We start from the raw sequence: 20,129 nt of genomic DNA on the forward strand, positions 1-20,129 counted from the left end.
TCTAAAGAACTTGTATTTTTATTGGCATTAATGGCTTGGTAAGTTGACAGATGAAGGAAGCCTTTCTGGCTGGGTCCATTAAGAAAGTAAGCAGTATACACTTCTCAAAACATACCTTATATGTGATGTGAAAAATGTGCAAAGGATAACACAAAGGGGAACAGTGTTTACAGTTAATTAATCTTGACATGACAAAAGAATGCCAACTTGCAAGAAGCAGGCAAGGTGATCACTGAACATAACACAAAGCCAGGATCCTATTGCCTTTCTGCCACCAATGCCTTCCCTCTGCAAGTGTTTTTATTTTTTCACAGGCTACTAATAAAATGAAAGTGGGGTTACAGTGCAAGTTCCTTCCAATTTACAATTCTGGACTCCGAATAATTCAGGGGTATATTTTTAGGTGCTTTGGTCAAAGGCCAATTTCTTTTGTTTTCTAAAGAGCAGAGCTATGCCAAAACTTCGTGGTCCTTGAAAATACATTATAGTATGATAAGGCCTTATAAAAAAGACAACTGTTCTAAGTATATTTATGTATCAGATACCTGATAAAAATATGGAATGTAGAATGACATGTGAAAAAGAAGTACAAGTGTACAAAGGCGAAAATATGCAAGATTCTTAGCATAGCTAGCGTTCTTGAGAGTTGTCTTGGCCAGGCTGCATCTCATTGAAGTAGACTTTTTGACTCATTTTCTGAATAAAAGGAAAATAAAGTTTGGAATCCAGGGTTATTATAAATGATATAATAATAACAACTTTTCTAAGTTAAATAATAATAACATATCTAATGAGAGACAGTATCTTTACTTTCATTTTACAGGTGAAAAAATGAACAAAATAACTTGGCTTAAAGTCTCACGATTAGTTTTGGGCAGAACTAAAACTAAAATATATGTTATCCATATAAGTTCAGTTTTCTCCCAGCATTCAAAACTGCCTATCTTACAGAGTAATGGGCATGTCTAGCTGTTTTCAAGCCTCTAAAGAAATAAATGGCTTTTTTTAGATGCCCTGGTACTGGCCTGGGCACGGTTTCTAGAATTCCCTGCAGAGTGACATTGCATCCAGCCCTTATTAAATGATGCATGTTTTGGCTTTGCTGTTCCTTCCCAACAAGCATGGTATTTGGGTCAATATTGTTCTTTGTGCTTTCTCTGTAGTTCAGCTCCACAAAAGATTCAGGGCAGGGAGAAAAAGAATAATTCCTTCTGGATGACATACCCTGAATATCTTCCCTCTTTATGATTTTAGGTATTGTTATTGGTATTTTTATATTCTGGAATTATTTTGTATTCAGAAACAAACACTATACATCAAGCAATTAGATTCCCTAGCCTAATTCATGTTGGATTGTTTAAGACACAAAAATAATGCCTGGTTTATAACTCATTGAGACAATTTAAAAGGAATGAAGTCATGGAGTCTCACAGCATGTTCTTCAATGGTATGGATATTCTAGCTTGTTCTTCAATGGTATGGATATTCTTACACATCACAACTCTCAGCTGTTAACCAAGAATGAAGCATCTGCATCAATTAAGACTTTTTTTTTTTAACAAAAAAGTGCACTTTTGTTTTTCTCAACTTAGTTTGTATTAAGTTGATTCCTATCTAACAGGAAGTTAGGGGATGTTTAGCACAGATTTTGGCAGTCCTAATCTCCAGATATCAAAGAAACCACCTTCTCACTACTGTGTGTATATCCATACACTTCTGAGTTAGGTTCATATGCTTGTTTTTTTTCTGACTAAAATTGTCACTTTAAAAATATAAAACAAATGGTGTTTTAGTGTGCCATATAATTCAGTGGCACATCCTCTTCAGATATGAAAGTGAGAAAATGTTAGAAAACTGAAAAGAAAGATCTTACATGATATGCTTTTTAGTGTCTCCGCAATCGATTCCAGGTTTGAATTTACAGGTCACAGCCTCACAGCAAGGACTGGCACATTCCTTCAAAGAACACACAAACGCACACATTACAGTGAAAGTAGGTTCAGAATATCTTCTCATAGAGTAAACAAACTGAATTCTGGTACAAGATGGTAATGAAATTTCTTTTTTTTTAAAGATTTTTTTTTTAAATTTTTTTGAGAAGTAGAGTTATAGACAGTAAAAAAGAAGAGACAGAGAGAAAGGTCTTCCATCTGTTGGTTTACTCCCCAAATGGCCACAACGGCTGGAGCTGCGCTGATCCGAAGCCAGGAGCCAGGAGCTTCCTCCCATCTCCCATGTGGCTGCATGTGCCCAAGCACCTGGGCCATCTTCTACTGCTTTCTCAGGCCACAGCAGAGAGCTGGATTGGAAGAGGAGCAGCTGGGACTAGAACTGGTGCCGCAGGCAGAGGATTAACCTACTGCGCCAATGGCACCAGCCCCTGAAATTTCTCATTCTACACTAAATTACTCTTCTATTCAAATTCCAGTAGAAATGATGCAGAAAACTCGATAGGAAAAAAAAAATGCTTTGAGCAATAATAACTACCTTTAATAGGCCCAAAATAGGGGCCGTCGCTGTGGCATAGCCAGTAAAGCCACAACTTATGATGCTGTTAACTCATATGTGTGTTGATTCGAGTCCCAGCTGCTTTACTTCTAACCCAGCTCCCTGCTAATGCACCTGGGCAAACAGTGGAGGACACCCCACGTGCTTGATCCCTTGCACCCATGTAGGAGACCCAGAAGAAGCTCCTGGCTCCTGGCTTTGGACTGGCCCAGCTTTGGGCGTTGCAGCCATTTGGGGAGTGAACCAGAGAATGAAAGATCTCTCTCTTTCTCTCAGGCTGTCTCCCTGTCTCTCTCCTTCTATAATTCTGCTTTTCAAATAAATGAGTCTTTTTTTAAAGGCCTAAAATAGAATTATCCAAGTATTGTCTCAAGTAAATTTAGTCTAGAAGATATTACATGTAAATTACTTTAAAACCTCACAAATATACACGTTCACAATATTTTTACTTCTAGCAAACTATGTGACCTAATTAGTCCTTGGCAAACAGTTGGTGTCTGTGATATCAGTGTAGCATTACTGCTTTATATATAATCAGTTTGAATCCAAATGGCAGTTCCATGCAATTATCACATAAATATTGCCTCAGTGTTAATTCTGCAACTGTCCATATAAATTCTGATTCTCCACTAAAAAAAAAAAAAAAAAAAAAAAAAAAAAAAAAACCCTCACAAATAGTTCTATACTACTTAAACTGTTTGAAAATAGAGAAAAATTTTAAAAATACCTAATTCAGTTTACCAATTTGCATGTCTTATAGGAAGAGTAGTAAAGAACACACGCAGTTTCCCTTTTTGAATATAAATGCAAAACCTTGAGTAAAATACTAGTTAAAACCCTGTTTATTACTAAGAACTACATAACAATTAATAACTAAATAATAACTACATAACAACTATGTGAAATTTTCCACTAAAAATGCAAGGATTTCTTTACTGTTTAAAATAAAGTAATATAAATCCAGCACATTAAGAAACCTAGGAAGAGGAGGAAACAAATAATGCTATTGTGATGAATGATAAAAATTATTTGGTAGAAGTGCCGCAGTCATTATGGAACTGTTTAAGCACACAGCAAGTAAACTATGAACAGGATGCTGTATTGGGGTGATTTTAAAAAACACAATATGGCAGATAGTAAATATATATCCAATAAAATAAAGGATAAGACAAGCATTATTTATATTCTATATTCACATAGAAAATCCAACAGATACCATGAGCTATGGAAAAGATATGAAAGTATAGTAATTGAAAAGTATAAATCATATTTTCATTATTTATTTGTGCTACAATTTGCTACCCAAAAAGACAGAATCAACTTAAAAAATACTTGACAAGTCCCTAAGATAGCTGTTTAAGATAATTTTAAAATGCATCAAACATAGTAATAATAAATTAGAGCCTAAAATAAAAGAGAAAATAGTACACACAAAGCATGAAGAAAAGTAGGGAAATACTTCAGAGAAAACTTTCAAAATGTGAGAAAACTACTTAAAGATCTTTACATATAATTTTCCTGAGAAATGTTTAAGGCAACTTGTGTTTTAGGATGTATTTAATATTGTGAAATTGTCAGTGGCCTTCAGAAAAAAATATTCAGTGCATTCCAATTGAATCTCAGTTGTTTTGGGGGGAAAAACAGATTTTTAAAAGTTATATGAATATTGAATTGCTATGTAATTTTTGCAAAAATAGCTCCAAAGCACAAAAAATATGAAGAGATTTGCCACAAAAATGCTTTGTAAAATTACAATCAACAAAATAGTGTGATGCTTGTAAGAAATATGTAGCAGATAATTATGATGACTATTTTAAAAGATGTAAATATAGGCATAGGAAAACTTAATTTCATATCAAATCTATTGGAAATATAATTATTCAGTAAAATGTACTACATAAAGTACATATATTACTTTATGCATAAGGAAAAATAGTTAAAATGTAGTTGTTCATAAATCTGATTACTCCAGCTTTATTCAGTCACATAAAAAGAAAATCAGTAAGGTGTAGAAGCAATACGAAAGTTGACAGATACACTTTAAGAATGTTAGATTTCATACAGACTCTATTTCTTCTTCCCCTTTTCTCTCTATTCTTCTCCAAATCCCCTTTTCTCTCTCTGTTTTTGTCAATACACATCAAATACATGCCATTTACCCATTAAAACTAGAAGTACTTCAATTGTCTTCCACCCAAGAAACCAAAACAAATATGTTGGAAAGGAATAAACACAAATTTTTATTATAAAAGTAAAAGCACTTGTAAAATTCCACACCTCATCTAATTAAGAGAATTTGCAGCATTCTTCAAAAATTATTGCACTATACGATATTCTTATGTAAGCTAACAGCTTAACATTGCTGAATAAACTGAGTAAGGTCTAGATGAGATGTCTCCACTGCCACACAGTTATCTAAAGTAGGGGGTCAATTCTGGTTTTCAATCCCCAATACCTAGCTTTGTACCCTTAGAACTAGTTACTTAACTTTTCTGACCACATTTCTTCTCTAAATTGAGATCATGCCAATACCTATTTTGTAGATTTAATAAAGATGTTTTATATAAAAATATTTTGCAGATTGTTGGATGCATATACATCTCTTCAAGTATTAACTACTATTTTGTCTTAAAACTAAAAGAAACCTACTCATAAAATGTGATTCTATTTTAGAAGCCTAATATGGAATTGTAGTGAACATTCTACCAAAACCATTCTTTAAACTATGAGGCTGCCTTTAAGGAGTTGTATTTTACAAAGATTCCAAAAGTCATGGTAATGACCTTAAATGTTCTATGTTAATAACCCATGTCTACAGGTTTATGTGATGTTTGTATCTCCTTCATCTCTGTTTCATTTGCTTTCTGGTTTACACAATGGATCTTGAGAAGAAAAGGCCAACTCTATATAAAGGACTTATTTCTAGATCTGTAATTGTTACTGTTCAACAAATGATCAACTATATCATTATGCAATATAGAAATTTTTAGGACATCCCAAATTTATGTCTACACATGTAATAATTATATACTTCCTTACATTCAAATTTATATAATCATGTCACAATATATCCTGGCTTTTGAAATATCTTTAAAAAGATGAGTAAAATCAGTAGCAAAAACAGAAGTACAAATCTGTTTCTTACTATGATGTTAAGTTTTTCTTTGGAAAAAATTTTCAGAAGAGCATTTTCAATAAAATTGAAAAGTAAAAGTACAGAATTCCTCTGTCCCAGTAACTCTAAGTTCTGAATTTCATACCTTAGGAGAGCCACAGTCACATTCTTCTCCCACTTCCAGAAGTTGGTTCCCACACACTGGTTTTGTTATATTTTTAGAAACTGATGATTCCAGTAGGCACTTCGGTTTTCGAGATAAAAGGTATTCTTGAAAATGTGAGCGGCAGGTAGTACTGAAATCCTTTGGGAATTTTGAACTGTAAACAGAAGAAAACTCAGGAACAGCATGGCATAAAGTATGGTTACTTGTGTGTGATCAGCATGAGAATCTGACTTATCTAACAGGTTCATCAGTAATTCCAAATTTAGTAATTTCAGGACTGTACTGTATTATATATAGTGGGTTATCAAACATACACATTATGCTAATTAGAAATATTCTTCCTGGCTGGCACCGCGGCTCACTAGGCTAATCCTCTGCCTAGCGGCGCTGGCACACCGGGTTCTAGGCCTGGTCGGGGCGCCAGATTCTGTCCCGGTTGCCCCTCTTCCAGGCCAGCTCTCTGCTGTGGCCAGGGAGTGCAGTGGAGGATGGCCCAAGTGCTTGGGCCCTGCACCCCATGGGAGACCAGGAGAAGCACCTGGCTCCTGGCTTTGGATCAGCGCGGTGCGCCGGCTGCAGCGCGCCAGCCGTGGCGGCCATTGGAGGGTGAACCAATGGCAAAAGGAAGACCTTTCTCTCTGTCTCTCTCTCTCTCACTGTTCACTCTGCCTGTCAAAAAAAAAAAAAAAAAAAAAAAAAAAAAAAAAAAAAAGAAAGAAAGAAATATTATTCCTACATATCCAGTTGTAGAACTGGAATAATTTATATTCCTGTGTGTATTTGTACCATCTTAAATGACAACAGTTATGAATGTGTTTTATTCAGTTTTCTATTCCCAGTCCTTGCACAACACCCAACATTAACAGGTAATTAATAAGTATACAAAATGGACTGATTTGCTGATTGATGATAGAGATATATGAAGATACTGTTGGCACCTTAATAGGTTAATATTTTTAGAGATTGTGATATCAATCAAGACACATTATTTTAAATTAAAATAATAAGGTCACCATACTTATAAACTCCATGTTGGCATATTTGGAAATCTTAAAGAAGCAATCCTTATAACTGATAAAAAGAAAAAAAAACTATGCACAAAGAGACTGGAGTTTGAACTAACAGGGTACACAGTCTTTGGTTGAAAATATATCCATCTACCATATATATATATATATATATATATATATATAGACTGCATCTGCATTATTGAAATTGAAGTGTTGGAAATGATTTTTCTCCAGAGTGACATAGTCTCACCTCAGATACTGATTCATAACACAACTGCCGGAGGGACACTTGGTGTAATATGGAATATCAGGCATACCAAGTACATGTCCCAACTCATGCGACATCACTCCCACAAGAGCTACATTATTCTTTTTTCCAGCCTGGGGGAAAAAATAGAAACCTCTATCACTTCTTATTTTATTTGGTTATTTCTCAATTTTTGCCCATGTATAGTATTTACATACATAGCTTGAGAGATGAAAAATAATAAATCATTAAGCTCTTTTGCCTGCCTTTACTTATTACAAGATGTTGAGTGAACATTTGAAGTGACTAGGGTCTATGAATGCAATCACAGTATCAGTGCTCAATAAATATTTATTAAATTAATTTACTAAGTTTCCAAGCGAACCAGGCAGTAAAGAATATTTGTCAATTAATTTTCCACATCCCTACTGTGGCAACTCTGTATATAGCATTATTCATAGAGGATACAGAATCACAGGGAGACTGACCACAAGCTTACAAACCTCAATAACAGCAACAGAAGACGGGGAACACAGGGAATTTGATGCTGCCATCCCAACACGTCGGTTGCTGAAGGCAGCTCCACTGCATGAAAGTGACAGACACATGGTCACACTCTGAGTCTTTACAACAATTACTTTTTGTTATGCTGTAGATGACCCTTGCCTACTGAGCCCTTTTCTATTCATCAAACTCCAGAAAAGCGTCTATTATCCCAGAGCATTACACTGATCCTAGCTGGTTATCTCACATCTGGGAGCTCACTTTATTGATCTGATATGGACCTTCAATAATCTCAAAAGTGAATTGCTAATGGCAGAATATCAGGCACTTGACATCTGATTGAGGAGGTAAGATTCTGCCTACACAGGGACCTGGCCAGGTATCTGTATGTGCTCACCTGAGAAGCTGAGCGTGGTCATGGATCATCTTTTTCCCCAGGTTAGATTGATGCCATCTCAGGAAGTTGTTAAACGTGGTGCCTATGCTGGGTTCCACTTTTATCTTATCACTATCAGACCAGACTTCCATGCCTACCAAGGCCACTTTAACATCTATGGTTTCGAAAATCTGTGGAAAAAGCATTTTTCTTCATGAAAATGTTTACTATCTCTTTTAGTGTTTTAGAGTTTTGGCTGACCACAAGTGATGGACTGACTAACAGACTACAAATGATAAATTTCCATTTTGAAAATAGAAATGCTACGAATTGCCTTTGTTTTGATGTGTCTCGTTTTACCTTGATGCTGAGCTTTATCCTGCTAAAATGTACCAGAACTGCTGGCCATAGGGCACTGTGATCCTGACTGTTGAAATCACAGGGAAGCTTGAGGCTCACCATGAAAACATGTTTACACAACCAATATCTTACCACATTGAGTAGGTTCACAACATCAAATACAAAACTTCTCATCCGGGTTAGATTTCCCTCATAGATCTTATACTGTAAAATACAAAACACAAAGCATAATTGAAATAGCAAATCAAAGTGAGAAAGCTGATGGGGTATAGAATTTCACATTTCAAGAAAATTATACGTGTTAATATAATTGATATCTACTCATTCCATGCCTACATTATGAAAATTCTGTTTTCACAATTCTCTTTTAAATAAAAGAGTGCTTTGATACAAGAAAAGTGAGACATTCATATAAAATTTCAGTGTTTTTTAGTTTTCAGTTGAATAAGCCAAATTAATAATTTAAATTTTTAAGCCAATTCAATTATTAAAACTTGTTTATAGGACAATATTTTCTAGGTAAACAAGTAAATTCTAGTAGTTTTCCTATATATAAATATACATTTTAAGTTATAAATATATATACTTTCTGCCTATTCTAAATTTATATAATATTTATACTAGGTACATTAATATTGTAATGCTAAAATATTTAATAAGCCATTCTGTTAATTTCTATAGTTAATTGATTTCCTATGACTCTGTTATCAACTGTGAGGGAACTATAAAAAGTTCATGGAAACTGAAATTAAGAGATAAGATTTGTTGTTGCAAGAACATTTGGAAATCCATACCTACAAGGGGTCTTCAAAATGTCATGGGAAATGACATTATTATAAAATATATATTATTATTATTTTTTTTTTGACAGGCAGAGTGGACAGTGAGAGAGAGAGACAGAGAGAAAGGTCTTCCTTTGCCGTTGATTCACCCTCCAATGGCCGCCGCGGCTGGCACGCTGTGGCCAGCGCACCGCGCCGATCCGGTGGCAGGAGCCAGGAGCCAGGTACTTATCCTGGTCTCCCATGTGGGTGCAGGGCCCAAGCACCTGGGCCATCCTCCACTGCACTCCCTGGCCACAGCAGAGGGCTGGCCTGGAAGAGGGGCAACCGGGACAGAATCCGGCGCCCCGACCGGGACTAGAACCTGGTGTGCGGGCGCCGCAAGGCGGAGGATTAGCCTAGTGAGCTGCGGCGCCGGCCCCTAAAATATATATTATTTTTAATATATATTATTAAAAGCTATGCATAAGGGGCCGATTCTGCGGCATAGTGGGTAAAGCCGCCATCTACAGTGCACCCATATTGGTGCTGGTTCGAGTCCTGGCTGCTCCACTTCCGATCCCACTCTCTGCTATGGCCTGGGAAAGCAGTAGAAGATGGCCCAAGTGCTTGGGCCCCTGCACCCACATGGGAGACCCAGGGAAAGCTCGTTGCTCCTGGCTTCAGATTGGCACAGCTCCAGCCATTGTGGGCCTCTGGGGAGTGAACTAGCTGATGAAAGACCTCTCTCTCTCTGCCTCTGCCTCTCTGTAACTCTGCTTTTCAAATAAAATAAATAAATCTTTAAAAAGTTATGCATAGAAACAAATACATTTTGATTATATTTTGAGTATTTTGAAGTCCCCTGGTATATTGCTAGTTCTGAATATTTATTTGGTGACAGGTAGACATTAAGTGGAAGAAAGGATTGAAAACATCGCTGACAGGCAGGTAGAATTGACAAGACAATCATGTGGACAAACTGCCTTATTAACAAGAAAGATTCTCTGCTTGCTTTAACTTGATAAGTCAACTTAAAAATGGACTAAACCAGCCAAGGGTTCACACATTTCATACTCACAAAGGCATTATCCAGCACCAAAAACAGGTCAAGGTATTTTTGTGCCTGAAGAAAGTCTTCTTGCTTTATAAAGGATAAGAGAACATGATTAAATTTAACTTTATCCTGAACTATCCAAAAGCTTACAAAGAGATTTCTTTTCCCCAGGGAGAAATTAGAACCGCAAATAAATAAAACTCTGCTTACCTCTGTACTTTTGGGTGACCTAGAGATTCGAACACGACCTCGCTTCCTGCCAACATGTCTCACACCGCATGTGTGATTTGCTGGGTGCAGTTCCTCTCGGTCATATGTAAGGATAGCATGTTCTTTCTGATCTGTGCTTTTCAGGGGCTTTATCAGGTATCTTTGACCACGATGTGTGAAGTATCCTCTGTGAGGTACAGACACTTGAGTTTCAGTGCTCAGAAGGGGTCGACACCTCCCTCCGCCCCAGTCTCACACATACAGCCTTTGCTCATAGGCCTTTGCACTATCTCTCACAAATTTGTTATAATTGATATTTGTCATAATTTGAAGCCTAACCTATGTACTCAGAAAATTCAGAACAAGAATTACAAAGACAAATTTGGGATTGCAACACAAGCTTGTTAAATATTTTTCCATTGCTTATTTATCCATTTAGCAGATATTTTTTGGCAGAACTTAGGAATATAATGAGAAAAACAATATAGGAATATTCAGATAACAAGAAGCCCAGAAGAGAAGAAGAGCGATTAGTAGGTAAGCCTGTGTGATAACTTAGTTAGGACTAGTAGTAGTTGAAAGAATCCATCTTTTTTGCTTAGCAGTTGTAATGCCCATATTCCACACTGAGGAACTTGGCTTTGAGACCAGGCTCCAGCCAATGACTTCAGCTTCCTGATAACGCAGATGCTGGGGGACAGCAGTCATAATGCAAAGAATCAGATCTTTGCAATCCACATGGAGTGCTAGGTTGAGTTCCCAGCTCCCTGCTTTGGCCCCAGCCCAGCCCCAGCCTTTGTGGATATTTAGGGAGCGAATGAGCAGACGGGAGCCCTGTCTTTCTGTTTCCTGCTAATGTGCCTGGGAAAACAACAGAAGATGGCCCAAGTGTTTGGGCCCCTGCATTCTACATGGGAGACCTGGAAGAAGCTCCCAGCTCCTGGCTTCAGCCGGGCCCATCCCCAGCTGTTGCAGTGATTTGGGGAGTGAACCAGTGGATGGAAGACCTCTTTTTCTCTCTCTCCCTTTCTTTCTGTAACTCTGCCTTTTAAATAAATAAAATAAAACGTATTTTATGATATAGGGAAGACTTGGGACATTTGTTAAATACAAACCATTTTGGAAGAATACTTATACATTTTATTCCATATTTCAATCAGGTAAAATATATATATTTGCCTATACGAATAAAAGGTGCAAACATGACAAAACATTAGTAATAGAAATCACTCAGTGCTAAATTATGTGGTAGTTGTTATTTTCTTATTTCTGCTTTTTTTATTTCCAAATTTTCCAGAATTGGCAAGGACTACCAGTGTAAACAGAAACACAGGCAATTTTAACGATTAAGCTCAACTGAACATTTACAGGGTAGAATCACTGAGTAATAAAATACAATTACTTCAAAGGTTGGGGTAGATATGCTTGGAAACTGACCCAGATACCCTCAGTGTCCCATGTCTAAAACTCTTGGTTAAGCATAACTAGACCTGACTTCTCTTAGAGCAGTGCATTCTAAATTATTGTCAGCGTAATTCTTTGTTCTCCCCTTTCAACACTGAAATTCAGCATTTTAGTGATGGAGAAAATTTACCAAAGTAATAGGATATAATCTTCAGACCTAACAAAATGATGCTTGCTCTTTACTTGTTTTGATAGTGGTTCTCACCTCAGCCCATCACAGGTACTGATGCTGGCAACAGAACTCTTCTCATTTAGGATGCGTCCTTCATAGTAACAGTGTTCCTGGAGTAGGAAAAAGAAATTATGGTCTCTCTCTCTCTCGCTTTTTCTCTATGTGTGTGTTATACAAATATATGCATTATTATTATTAATATTATAAATCAGAATTGTGGATAAAACTGCCATCACATTTACATAGGAAAGTTCAAATACTAGCTGTGGCCAAACCAGTTTCTAGAGACAAACAAACAAACAAAAAAAGTGAGAACTTCAGAGATTTTCTGAATTGCTCCACAGCTGAACGGAGAAACTACATATTTGGTTGCTGAGATGTTTTTCTGACACTAATTTACCCCACAGGAAAGTCCAGAGAGGTCAAACCCAATAGGGCCCATGGTAAAAGCAGATGTTGCCTCTCTGAATTAGCCAATTCCCTTTGTTTTCACAGTGTTCCTATTGGGCTTTTCCATTTTATTTTGTACCCAAGCTGGGTACAAAAGTCTCTGTGCATCATAAATTAGTAGAATGAGGCACTCATTTTCCCAGACTCGAATTCTCGAGAGGCCACACTACCACTCCTGAGCTCCTCAGATTAGCTGGTTCAGTTCTCCATTCTGATTGGTATATATTAGGAATCCTTTTGGCAGTCCCCCAAATCCACACATGGCTGTAAGCCCATATCAGCAAAGTAGGGGCCACTTATGCGGAATGATCTAAAAAAGTAAATCAACAATCTCTGGTTCAAAACAAACTGGCTTGCCTCAGGGTCTGAAATTCTATCTGTGCATGTATGGTTCTTTTATACTTTGGAAGAAACCCTGTTATCAGAAATATTTTCTATAGAAGATTTGGGAAAATATGCTACATTATCACATTATTAGCCATTTACACTTGAGCATAAATACATTTATCAAATATTTTCCTCTGAAGACAATGCTGGAAAAAAGTTTAGTATCTACAAAATGAACATTATGAAGAAAGAAGGGAACAAGGCACCATCTGTGGCAAAATCTTTGCTTTAATCTGATTTAAGGGACACGGTGTTTAGGATGTCATGGAGATGGCTCTGAGAAACTCTTAGCTTAGGAACACCACTTGATTAAGCTGTTTTGTATCTCTTCCTATTCTTCCCTGCTGTATATGCCATGATTCTCTACATTTAACTACTAGTATGGCATTGGTACACAGAACAGTAATTTAAGCAAATAGAAAAATATTAATTTTTTTGTTACTGATCCAATGATAAAAAGCAATTTGTCTTCAGAAAATAGTTATGACATGAAATCTCATGTGGCTGCAACAGACATTTCTGATTTGTGGAGAAAATGGTTTAGGAGTGAGTGGAATTCTGTTTCCTTCTAAGGCTGTGACACTTGGAAACCTCTTATTGCTACAATCTTTTAAAAGCCAACTGTAATTTCCCATCTGTCATTTCATTGGTCTCAGATGAACACCTCACATTCCAGCACTATGATTTTTTTGAGTTTTGGATTTCTGAATTTTATGAAGTAGAAGATCCCAGAAAGCATGCAGACATTACCATATTCTGAGGGCTTCTGGTGATTTCGTCTCCTCTGGGTGTGTAGTAAGTTTCAGTGTAGTTTGGTGCCAGGAGATGCCTGTAGAAAAGCAGAAAGCTGCAAGACACACTCAAGGTGGAAATAAAGGCTGATTTTTTTCCCCGACATGATCTTCAGTAGTGAGGAATAATAGTGTCTACAGGAAGAAAGAGTTGACATCCTAACCCATTATCCTCTCCCAAGATTGGAACCCTGCTGCTGAAATAAATTAAGGCAGTAGTTATAATTCTTAGATCTGAGGGAAGAAATCTTCCCAGTTACTTTTCAGTTGCAGATTCTCTGTCTATAAACCTAACCCCTGTAGAATTTTGGAGGGATTTTTGATTACAGTCATCAGGGACTATTGCATACAGAGAGGAGTTTACTAAGTGCTTCTAATTCGACAGAACTCATCCCCTGGAAACTATCTCAAGGCTGTGAATCCTGAATCAGCCTTGGAAATATATTCTTATAAAAGTAATGTAAATTCCACCAAGGATTCAAGTTTCTATGTATGTTCTCAGGTTAAGGAAGAACTTCATTGATATTTGGAGCTCTCTTTGCTTACACTTTGATTATAATGTGCAGGGAATGCACAAATCTTCTTAAATAACATTAGCAACAACTAAATTCATCTAAAGCTCATTATACTTCATGTCTTCTATCTACAACCACAATGAATAGAGTGTCAAGATTTTTTCCCCACATTCTTTTAATGCAATCCAGTGATGAGATTTTTAAGAAGTACAACTTACTTGGTTTTCTGTAGCTGAAGAATGACTTCTTCTCCATTTAATCTAATCTGATACTTAATTTCAGATTCATATCTTTCCTAAAAATATTTAAAGACATTATTACATCAAACAATTTATATTTCTAAGCCTATCAAAAATAACCACAGGTGCTGGTGCCATGGCCCAGGTTAATCCTCTGCCTGTGGCACTGGAATCCCATATGGGCACTGGTTCTAGTCCCAGCTGATCCTCTTCTGATAAAGCTCTCTGCTATGGCCTGGGAAAGCAGTAGAAGATTGCCCAAGTCCTTGGGCCCCTGTATCTGTGTCAAAGACCCAGGAGAAGCTCCTGGTTCCTGACTTCGGATCAATACAGCTCCAGCCATTGTGGTCATTTGAGGAGTGAACCAGCAGATGGAAGATCTTTCTGTCTCTCTCTCTCTCACTGTATGTTACTCTACCTCTCAAATAAATAACTAAAATCTTCAAAAAATAATAACCATAATATAAATAGTATATATTAGGATAATTGCAAATATATATATATATATAATGCCTTTACAATATATAAAATAAAACAAATTTTACATTAAGATGGACTTTTAAAAAACAACAGCTGCATTATAATAACCCTTATAGATTAAGCTAACTTCAATCTGTAAGACAGGAAATTATCATTTGCTTTATTGTACAGTACACTGTTCTGTGAACCCAAGTGGCCCAATAGCATAGTAATGAGACATGTATTTTTCTTATTTTAAAAGCAAACAAAATACACTGAAGAAAACCAGGCAAAATGCTACTAAGAATTAAATACGATAAAAGCTACAAAATGAGGAAATATTAGCAATATCATAGTCAAAGTGTTAATGTACTTAATAAATTTAAAAATCTTCTTGATTACTAAGATTAAGTTGAATTCTTCATTAATGACAAGCCGCTGAGAAAAAGCAGTTCTCCGGGGAAACGGGGTGTGGGGCAGGGGAGGTGGTTTGGTGAGGCTAGAAAGGAACATCTCCATAGTAACGGCTGCCTCTCCTGAACTCCTTTTCTTTCTTTCCTGGAGAAATGTCCAAGCAGCTTTATCCTTTCTTATTAAGTGAAGCAGTTTACTCCCTTTGGCTTTACTGTAAAAGCTTTTGGAGAAATTCTGAGCTGTCTCTTGACAAAGGGAAGCTACATAAATCGTCGCGAGATGAAGGGAGTAGATTGGACAGTGACAGTGACATTGTTTCTCTGAGTGGAAAGGCTCCTTATTGTTTGTTCTGCGATTACAAAATCCACCCCGGTCAGGCACACTGCTTACCTCTTCACCATGCTTCTCTGGCCCGTTGATCTCTCTTTTGTGTAAACTGTGTAGTTTTGTAGGATGAACTATTTCATGGAGTTTTAGTTCAGAAGTTTGCTTTATGGCTATTGCTAGAGAAACAGAGATAACATTTTATAAAGGAGTTAAAGACTTTTATTTTTGAATTGTTGTGTTTTGCTTCCCCTAGCTGTTTTTTTTTTTTTTTTTTTTTTTTTTTTTTTTTTTTTTTTTTTTTTTTTTTTCCAAAGAGCACTGAAGACTTAATTGCCAATCAGAGAAGGAACATCAAGAGCAAGGCTATTCGCTTTTTGACAAAAATCTTTCTTTTGCTCTCTCCTGCCCTGGTGGAAAAACATGCAGAGGATGAAACAATTCCTTGGATATTCTCTGTGTATGCACACTCTGGACCCCCATACTCAGAAAAGGTAAGTATTAGAATAAGAACAGGGCCGCGGGAACCTGGAATTTGCCTTGGTTTATTGCATTCCTCTTCACTTATAGTCCTCTTCAAACCTGTGATTGTTCTCTGAAGAGTCTACTTAAAAAAATGCATTTTTGACCCGTGTGGTGCAATCCCTTTGACTACTCACTCCAAATATCAGGTTTTTTTCATATGCAGATAATACCTCATTCTTAGGCAGGACTGTACTAGCAATTAAATTCCTCAAAATAACAATAAATCATAAATGCTCTTTCTCTCATTAGTGTTTTTCTCTCAAGACTTTAGATTTCACAAGAAATGAAAATTTTGCTGTCCTCTCAGATTTTAAAGCATCAGAGAGTAATTATGAAAACTGTTTGTAGACACAGTATTCTTAATGTACTTAAAAATTACATTAGATAGAAGGATTTCCATTATTTACCAACAGTAGGAAAAGAATGGTTCATGGAGCTAAAAGGTGCAGTCTTATGTCCTAGCTAAATGACCCTGTAGAAGGCATGTTGCCTTTGAATCATTTATTATCTGTGATGAGTTCATTGTAAAACTTAAATAAGGTAACATATACAAAATATTTAACACCATTCCAGGACGATGGCAGCATATATTTTCTATTTTTCTTTTAACTGCTCAATCACCCATAAAAGTCAGTGACATGTTTAAATGCTCACATTTCATACATCATACGTGTTTGGGACAGTTTTCTTAATGTGACAGAGTGAGCCTAAAGACACAAAGCAATTATCCACCTGGTTGATACATGAGAATCTGAAGGAAAGTAGCGAAGCTGAGATTCTCTTCTAGTTAGTTCGCAAGCTCTGCTATGAAGCTATCCTGAGATAGGCTCATTACATACTAAAACAGGAAGTCTAGAAATCTATTAGTAAATTTTCTTTTATCAAAACAGAATATATCTTACTAGTGGAAAGAATTGGGGACTTGAAATTGGAGTGAATTTTCATAACCTCTCTATATAATACCAACTCTAGCACTGATTTCCAATTTCGGAAAACTCCCTAGAGTATCTGTTTTCCTACCTGTTAACTTTTTCTGTAAGCTTATTGGACTTTAGGCTCACTTTCTAGGAATAGATTACAATTTTCTTTTTCTTTTCTTTTTGTTTTGACAGGCAGAGTTAGACAGTGAGAGAGAGAGAGAGACAAAGAGAAAGGTCTTCCTTCCGTTGGTTCACCCCTCAAAATGGCTGCCACAGCTGGCGTACTGCGCTGATCCTAAGCCAGGAGCCAGGTGCTTCCTCCTGGTCTCCCATGCGGCTGCAGGGGCCCAAGCTCTTGGGCCATCCTCCACTGCCCTCCTGGGCCCCAGCAGAGAGCTACACTGGAAGAGGAACAACCAGGACAGAATCCAGCGCCCCAACTGGAACTAGAACCCGGGTGCCGGCGCCACAGGTGGAGGATTAGCCAGGTGAGCCTTGGCGCCAGCCTAGATTACAATTTTCTTGAGCCAAAGGCCTTTCCAAGTTTCTTAAATGAAAACACAAATCTGATAGAGTCCTTTTAATGAAAGTCAAAACATTCTAGTGAAATTTCAACATCTTAATACTCAAAACTTACTTCACTTAAGAAATAGAGATAATTGGATCAATACTATACTCTTGTTTAACTATAATATCTCAAATCACTGCCCAGTTTTTCTTTACATAGAACAAAACTAATATAATATTCTTTTTTTTAGGCAGTAAGCAACTCACCATCTTAGATTTTTAAAAAAAATATACAATATATATGTTACAACACTTAAATTATCAAAAAGTTAGAAGGTGATTAGTGCCATGATGATGAAATATATTGGAATAAAGAGATTGTGGATACTTGGGCAGAGGTGAGTGTTGCGATTCTAAAGTGGGCAGTCTGGGTTGCACTTTGAGAAAGTCCAATTTGAGCCAAGATTTCACAAAGATAAAACAATGAATCTGATGATCTTTGGGAACATGAAGTTCCAGACAGAAGAAACATTAATAATGTCCTAATATGGGATTCTCGTGGAGAAGGTATTTAAGAATCCATAAGGCCCGTAGCTGAAGTGAAGTGAGTAGAATAATGAAAGATGCAAGTAGATTGCTTATGGTAAAGAATAGATTGTACTGGACCTAAGAGACTCTTAAAAACTTTGTCTTTTACTATGGGCATAATGAAAAACCACGGAAACTTCAGAGCAGAGAAGTCACAAGGATACTTCTGATACCTGCAACCTATATCTGAGAGCCTGGTTCAAATGCTGGCTGCCCTTCATATGCAATCTTGCTTCCTAGTAATGTGCCTGGGAAGCAGTAGATGAAGCCCAAGTATGTGGGTTCTTGTCACCCATATGAGAGACCTGGATGGAGTTCCTCACTCCTCACTCTGGCCTTGGTCTAAGCCAGCTGTTGTTGGGCATTTGGGGAGTGAACCAGTGGGTAGATGATTTTCTCTCTCTCTCTCCCCCTCCCTCCCTCCCTCCTTCTCTCTGTGCCACTATTCCTTTCAAATGAATAAACTGATCTTAACAGAAGAGGATGACTGTCTGCTCTGTTGAGAATATCCTGTAAAGGAAGAAGAGTAGAATTAGATCATTTAATAGGGTATTACAACATTCTATGAGAGAGATGATGGTGACTTGAGTGAAAAATGACAACGCAGCAAGCAAAAAGGAGAGAGAATGAGGAGGAGGAGAGAAAGGAAGAACAAAAAAGAAGGAAAGAAAGGGAGAGGGGGAGAGAAAGAGAAGACAGAAGGAAGGAAGGAAAGAGTGAAAAGAAAGAAAGAAGAAAAGGAATGGAAAGAAGGAAGAAAGTAAAGGAAAAAAGTCCAAAATAAATGAACAATGGATTTAACCCCACTGGATTCGTAAGACTAGAGTCTTAGTGGGGAGGTGGGAATGAAACTGAGCAGGATGTGCGTGAGTGAGAAGAGAGCAACTGGAGAAAGAGCGTGTCGATTCTGAGGATTTTTGCTGCAGATTTGAAAGAATAAAAATAGAGTGTAACTGACAAAGGAGGAAATAGAAAGATATTCATTTTAAGTTGGGAGCATTTTTGTATGCTGATGGGAACGATTTAGTAAACAGTAGGAAAAAATAGGAGAGGGAAGTTATTCAATTAATGTCCTTGAATGAGGGTGGAAAATCTCTGGAGGACTAATGGAGGTTCTAAGCTGGCACAGACAGATCATTTATAAGAACAAGAGGGAAGGCTGAGCCTGTGAGGTTTATCTATGAACAATCAGCAATAAACAAATAAAGAGTTATTTTCCCAGGACTAATCCTTTTGACACTGTCATTCCATTTCTGAAAAGCTTTCTCAATGAAATATCCCATAACAGATTACTTAAAGCCTTAATTTATGAAGATGTTAACAAAAATTTAGTTACTATTAAAAAGATGTAATGATACTAACATTAAGCAATTTTTGGTTCACCTATTTTTTGAAATCTGTGCAAACATAAAATTTGATATCATTAAAATACATAATATTTGAAAAAGATTATGATAAGTTTTAGAGTATATGTTTTGTTATTTAAAATTTTCACTCAAAAAGTTATATGGCTAGATAGATATAGAAATAGATACAGATTGTAAATTTGTAGATAGATAAATGGTTGATAGATGACAGAGAGATTGATGATTGAGAAACATTTCTCAATATCCATAGTGGATTGACTTCAGGACACCCATCAAATAGCAAAATTTGTGTATGTTCAAGTTTCTTAGATCAAATGTCATAATATTTGCATTTAAGCTATGTACATCCTCCCCTATACTTTAAATAATTTCTAGATTACTTATGATACCTAATGCTATGTAATTAGTTATTATATTGTATTTAAAGAACAATGACAAGAAAAATCTGTATATGTTCAATACAGATGTAATTATTTTTTGAATAGTTTTGCTCTTAGGTTGGTTGACTAAGTAGATGCACAATTCAAGGATACAGGGGACCAACTGCATACAGTTTGCTTTTATAAAGAGAAATAGAGAATATACCAAAATGCAAGAAGGCATGATGTTTGCATCGGGGGAGCACATGTCATTTCACAAGGGTATTTCAAACATTCATCAGATAATTCAACTTTTATAAAAAACAGCAATGTA

The 20,129-nt window shown here is 36.6% G+C and overlaps 1 protein-coding gene and 1 long non-coding RNA gene across 4 annotated transcripts in view; one reads left to right on the forward strand and one right to left on the reverse strand.

Annotated features, from left to right (window-relative positions):
* Window positions 1-20,129, reverse strand: part of ADAMDEC1 (ADAM like decysin 1) — a 23,959-nt gene continuing 3,830 nt past the window's right edge. Inside the window, exons 3-15 of one of the 2 annotated variants that reach the window (XM_008249489.4) lie at window positions 15,596-15,708; window positions 14,312-14,388; window positions 13,538-13,616; window positions 11,984-12,060; window positions 10,315-10,501; window positions 10,129-10,191; window positions 8,419-8,490; window positions 7,948-8,117; window positions 7,550-7,631; window positions 7,050-7,180; window positions 5,769-5,943; window positions 1,874-1,956; window positions 1-696 (exon numbers count right to left, since the gene is read on the reverse strand). In XM_008249489.4, coding sequence (XP_008247711.3) covers window positions 690-696; window positions 1,874-1,956; window positions 5,769-5,943; window positions 7,050-7,180; window positions 7,550-7,631; window positions 7,948-8,117; window positions 8,419-8,490; window positions 10,129-10,191; window positions 10,315-10,501; window positions 11,984-12,060; window positions 13,538-13,616; window positions 14,312-14,388; window positions 15,596-15,708 — 1,316 coding nt within the window. In that variant the 3' untranslated portion in view covers window positions 1-689. The remainder of the gene's footprint in view (window positions 697-1,873; window positions 1,957-5,768; window positions 5,944-7,049; window positions 7,181-7,549; window positions 7,632-7,947; window positions 8,118-8,418; window positions 8,491-10,128; window positions 10,192-10,314; window positions 10,502-11,983; window positions 12,061-13,537; window positions 13,617-14,311; window positions 14,389-15,595; window positions 15,709-20,129) is intronic. The other variant, XM_070069655.1, reaches the window with a different exon arrangement.
* LOC108175710 (uncharacterized) overlaps window positions 15,708-20,129 on the forward strand; it is a 26,634-nt gene continuing 22,212 nt past the window's right edge. For both annotated transcript variants that reach the window (XR_007913874.2, XR_007913875.2), the window contains exon 1: window positions 15,708-16,023. This is a non-coding gene — a long non-coding RNA (uncharacterized lncRNA). The remainder of the gene's footprint in view (window positions 16,024-20,129) is intronic.

Source organism: Oryctolagus cuniculus, chromosome 2 (assembly GCF_964237555.1).
Source record: "Oryctolagus cuniculus chromosome 2, mOryCun1.1, whole genome shotgun sequence".
Classification (NCBI taxonomy): domain Eukaryota; kingdom Metazoa; phylum Chordata; class Mammalia; order Lagomorpha; family Leporidae; genus Oryctolagus; species Oryctolagus cuniculus.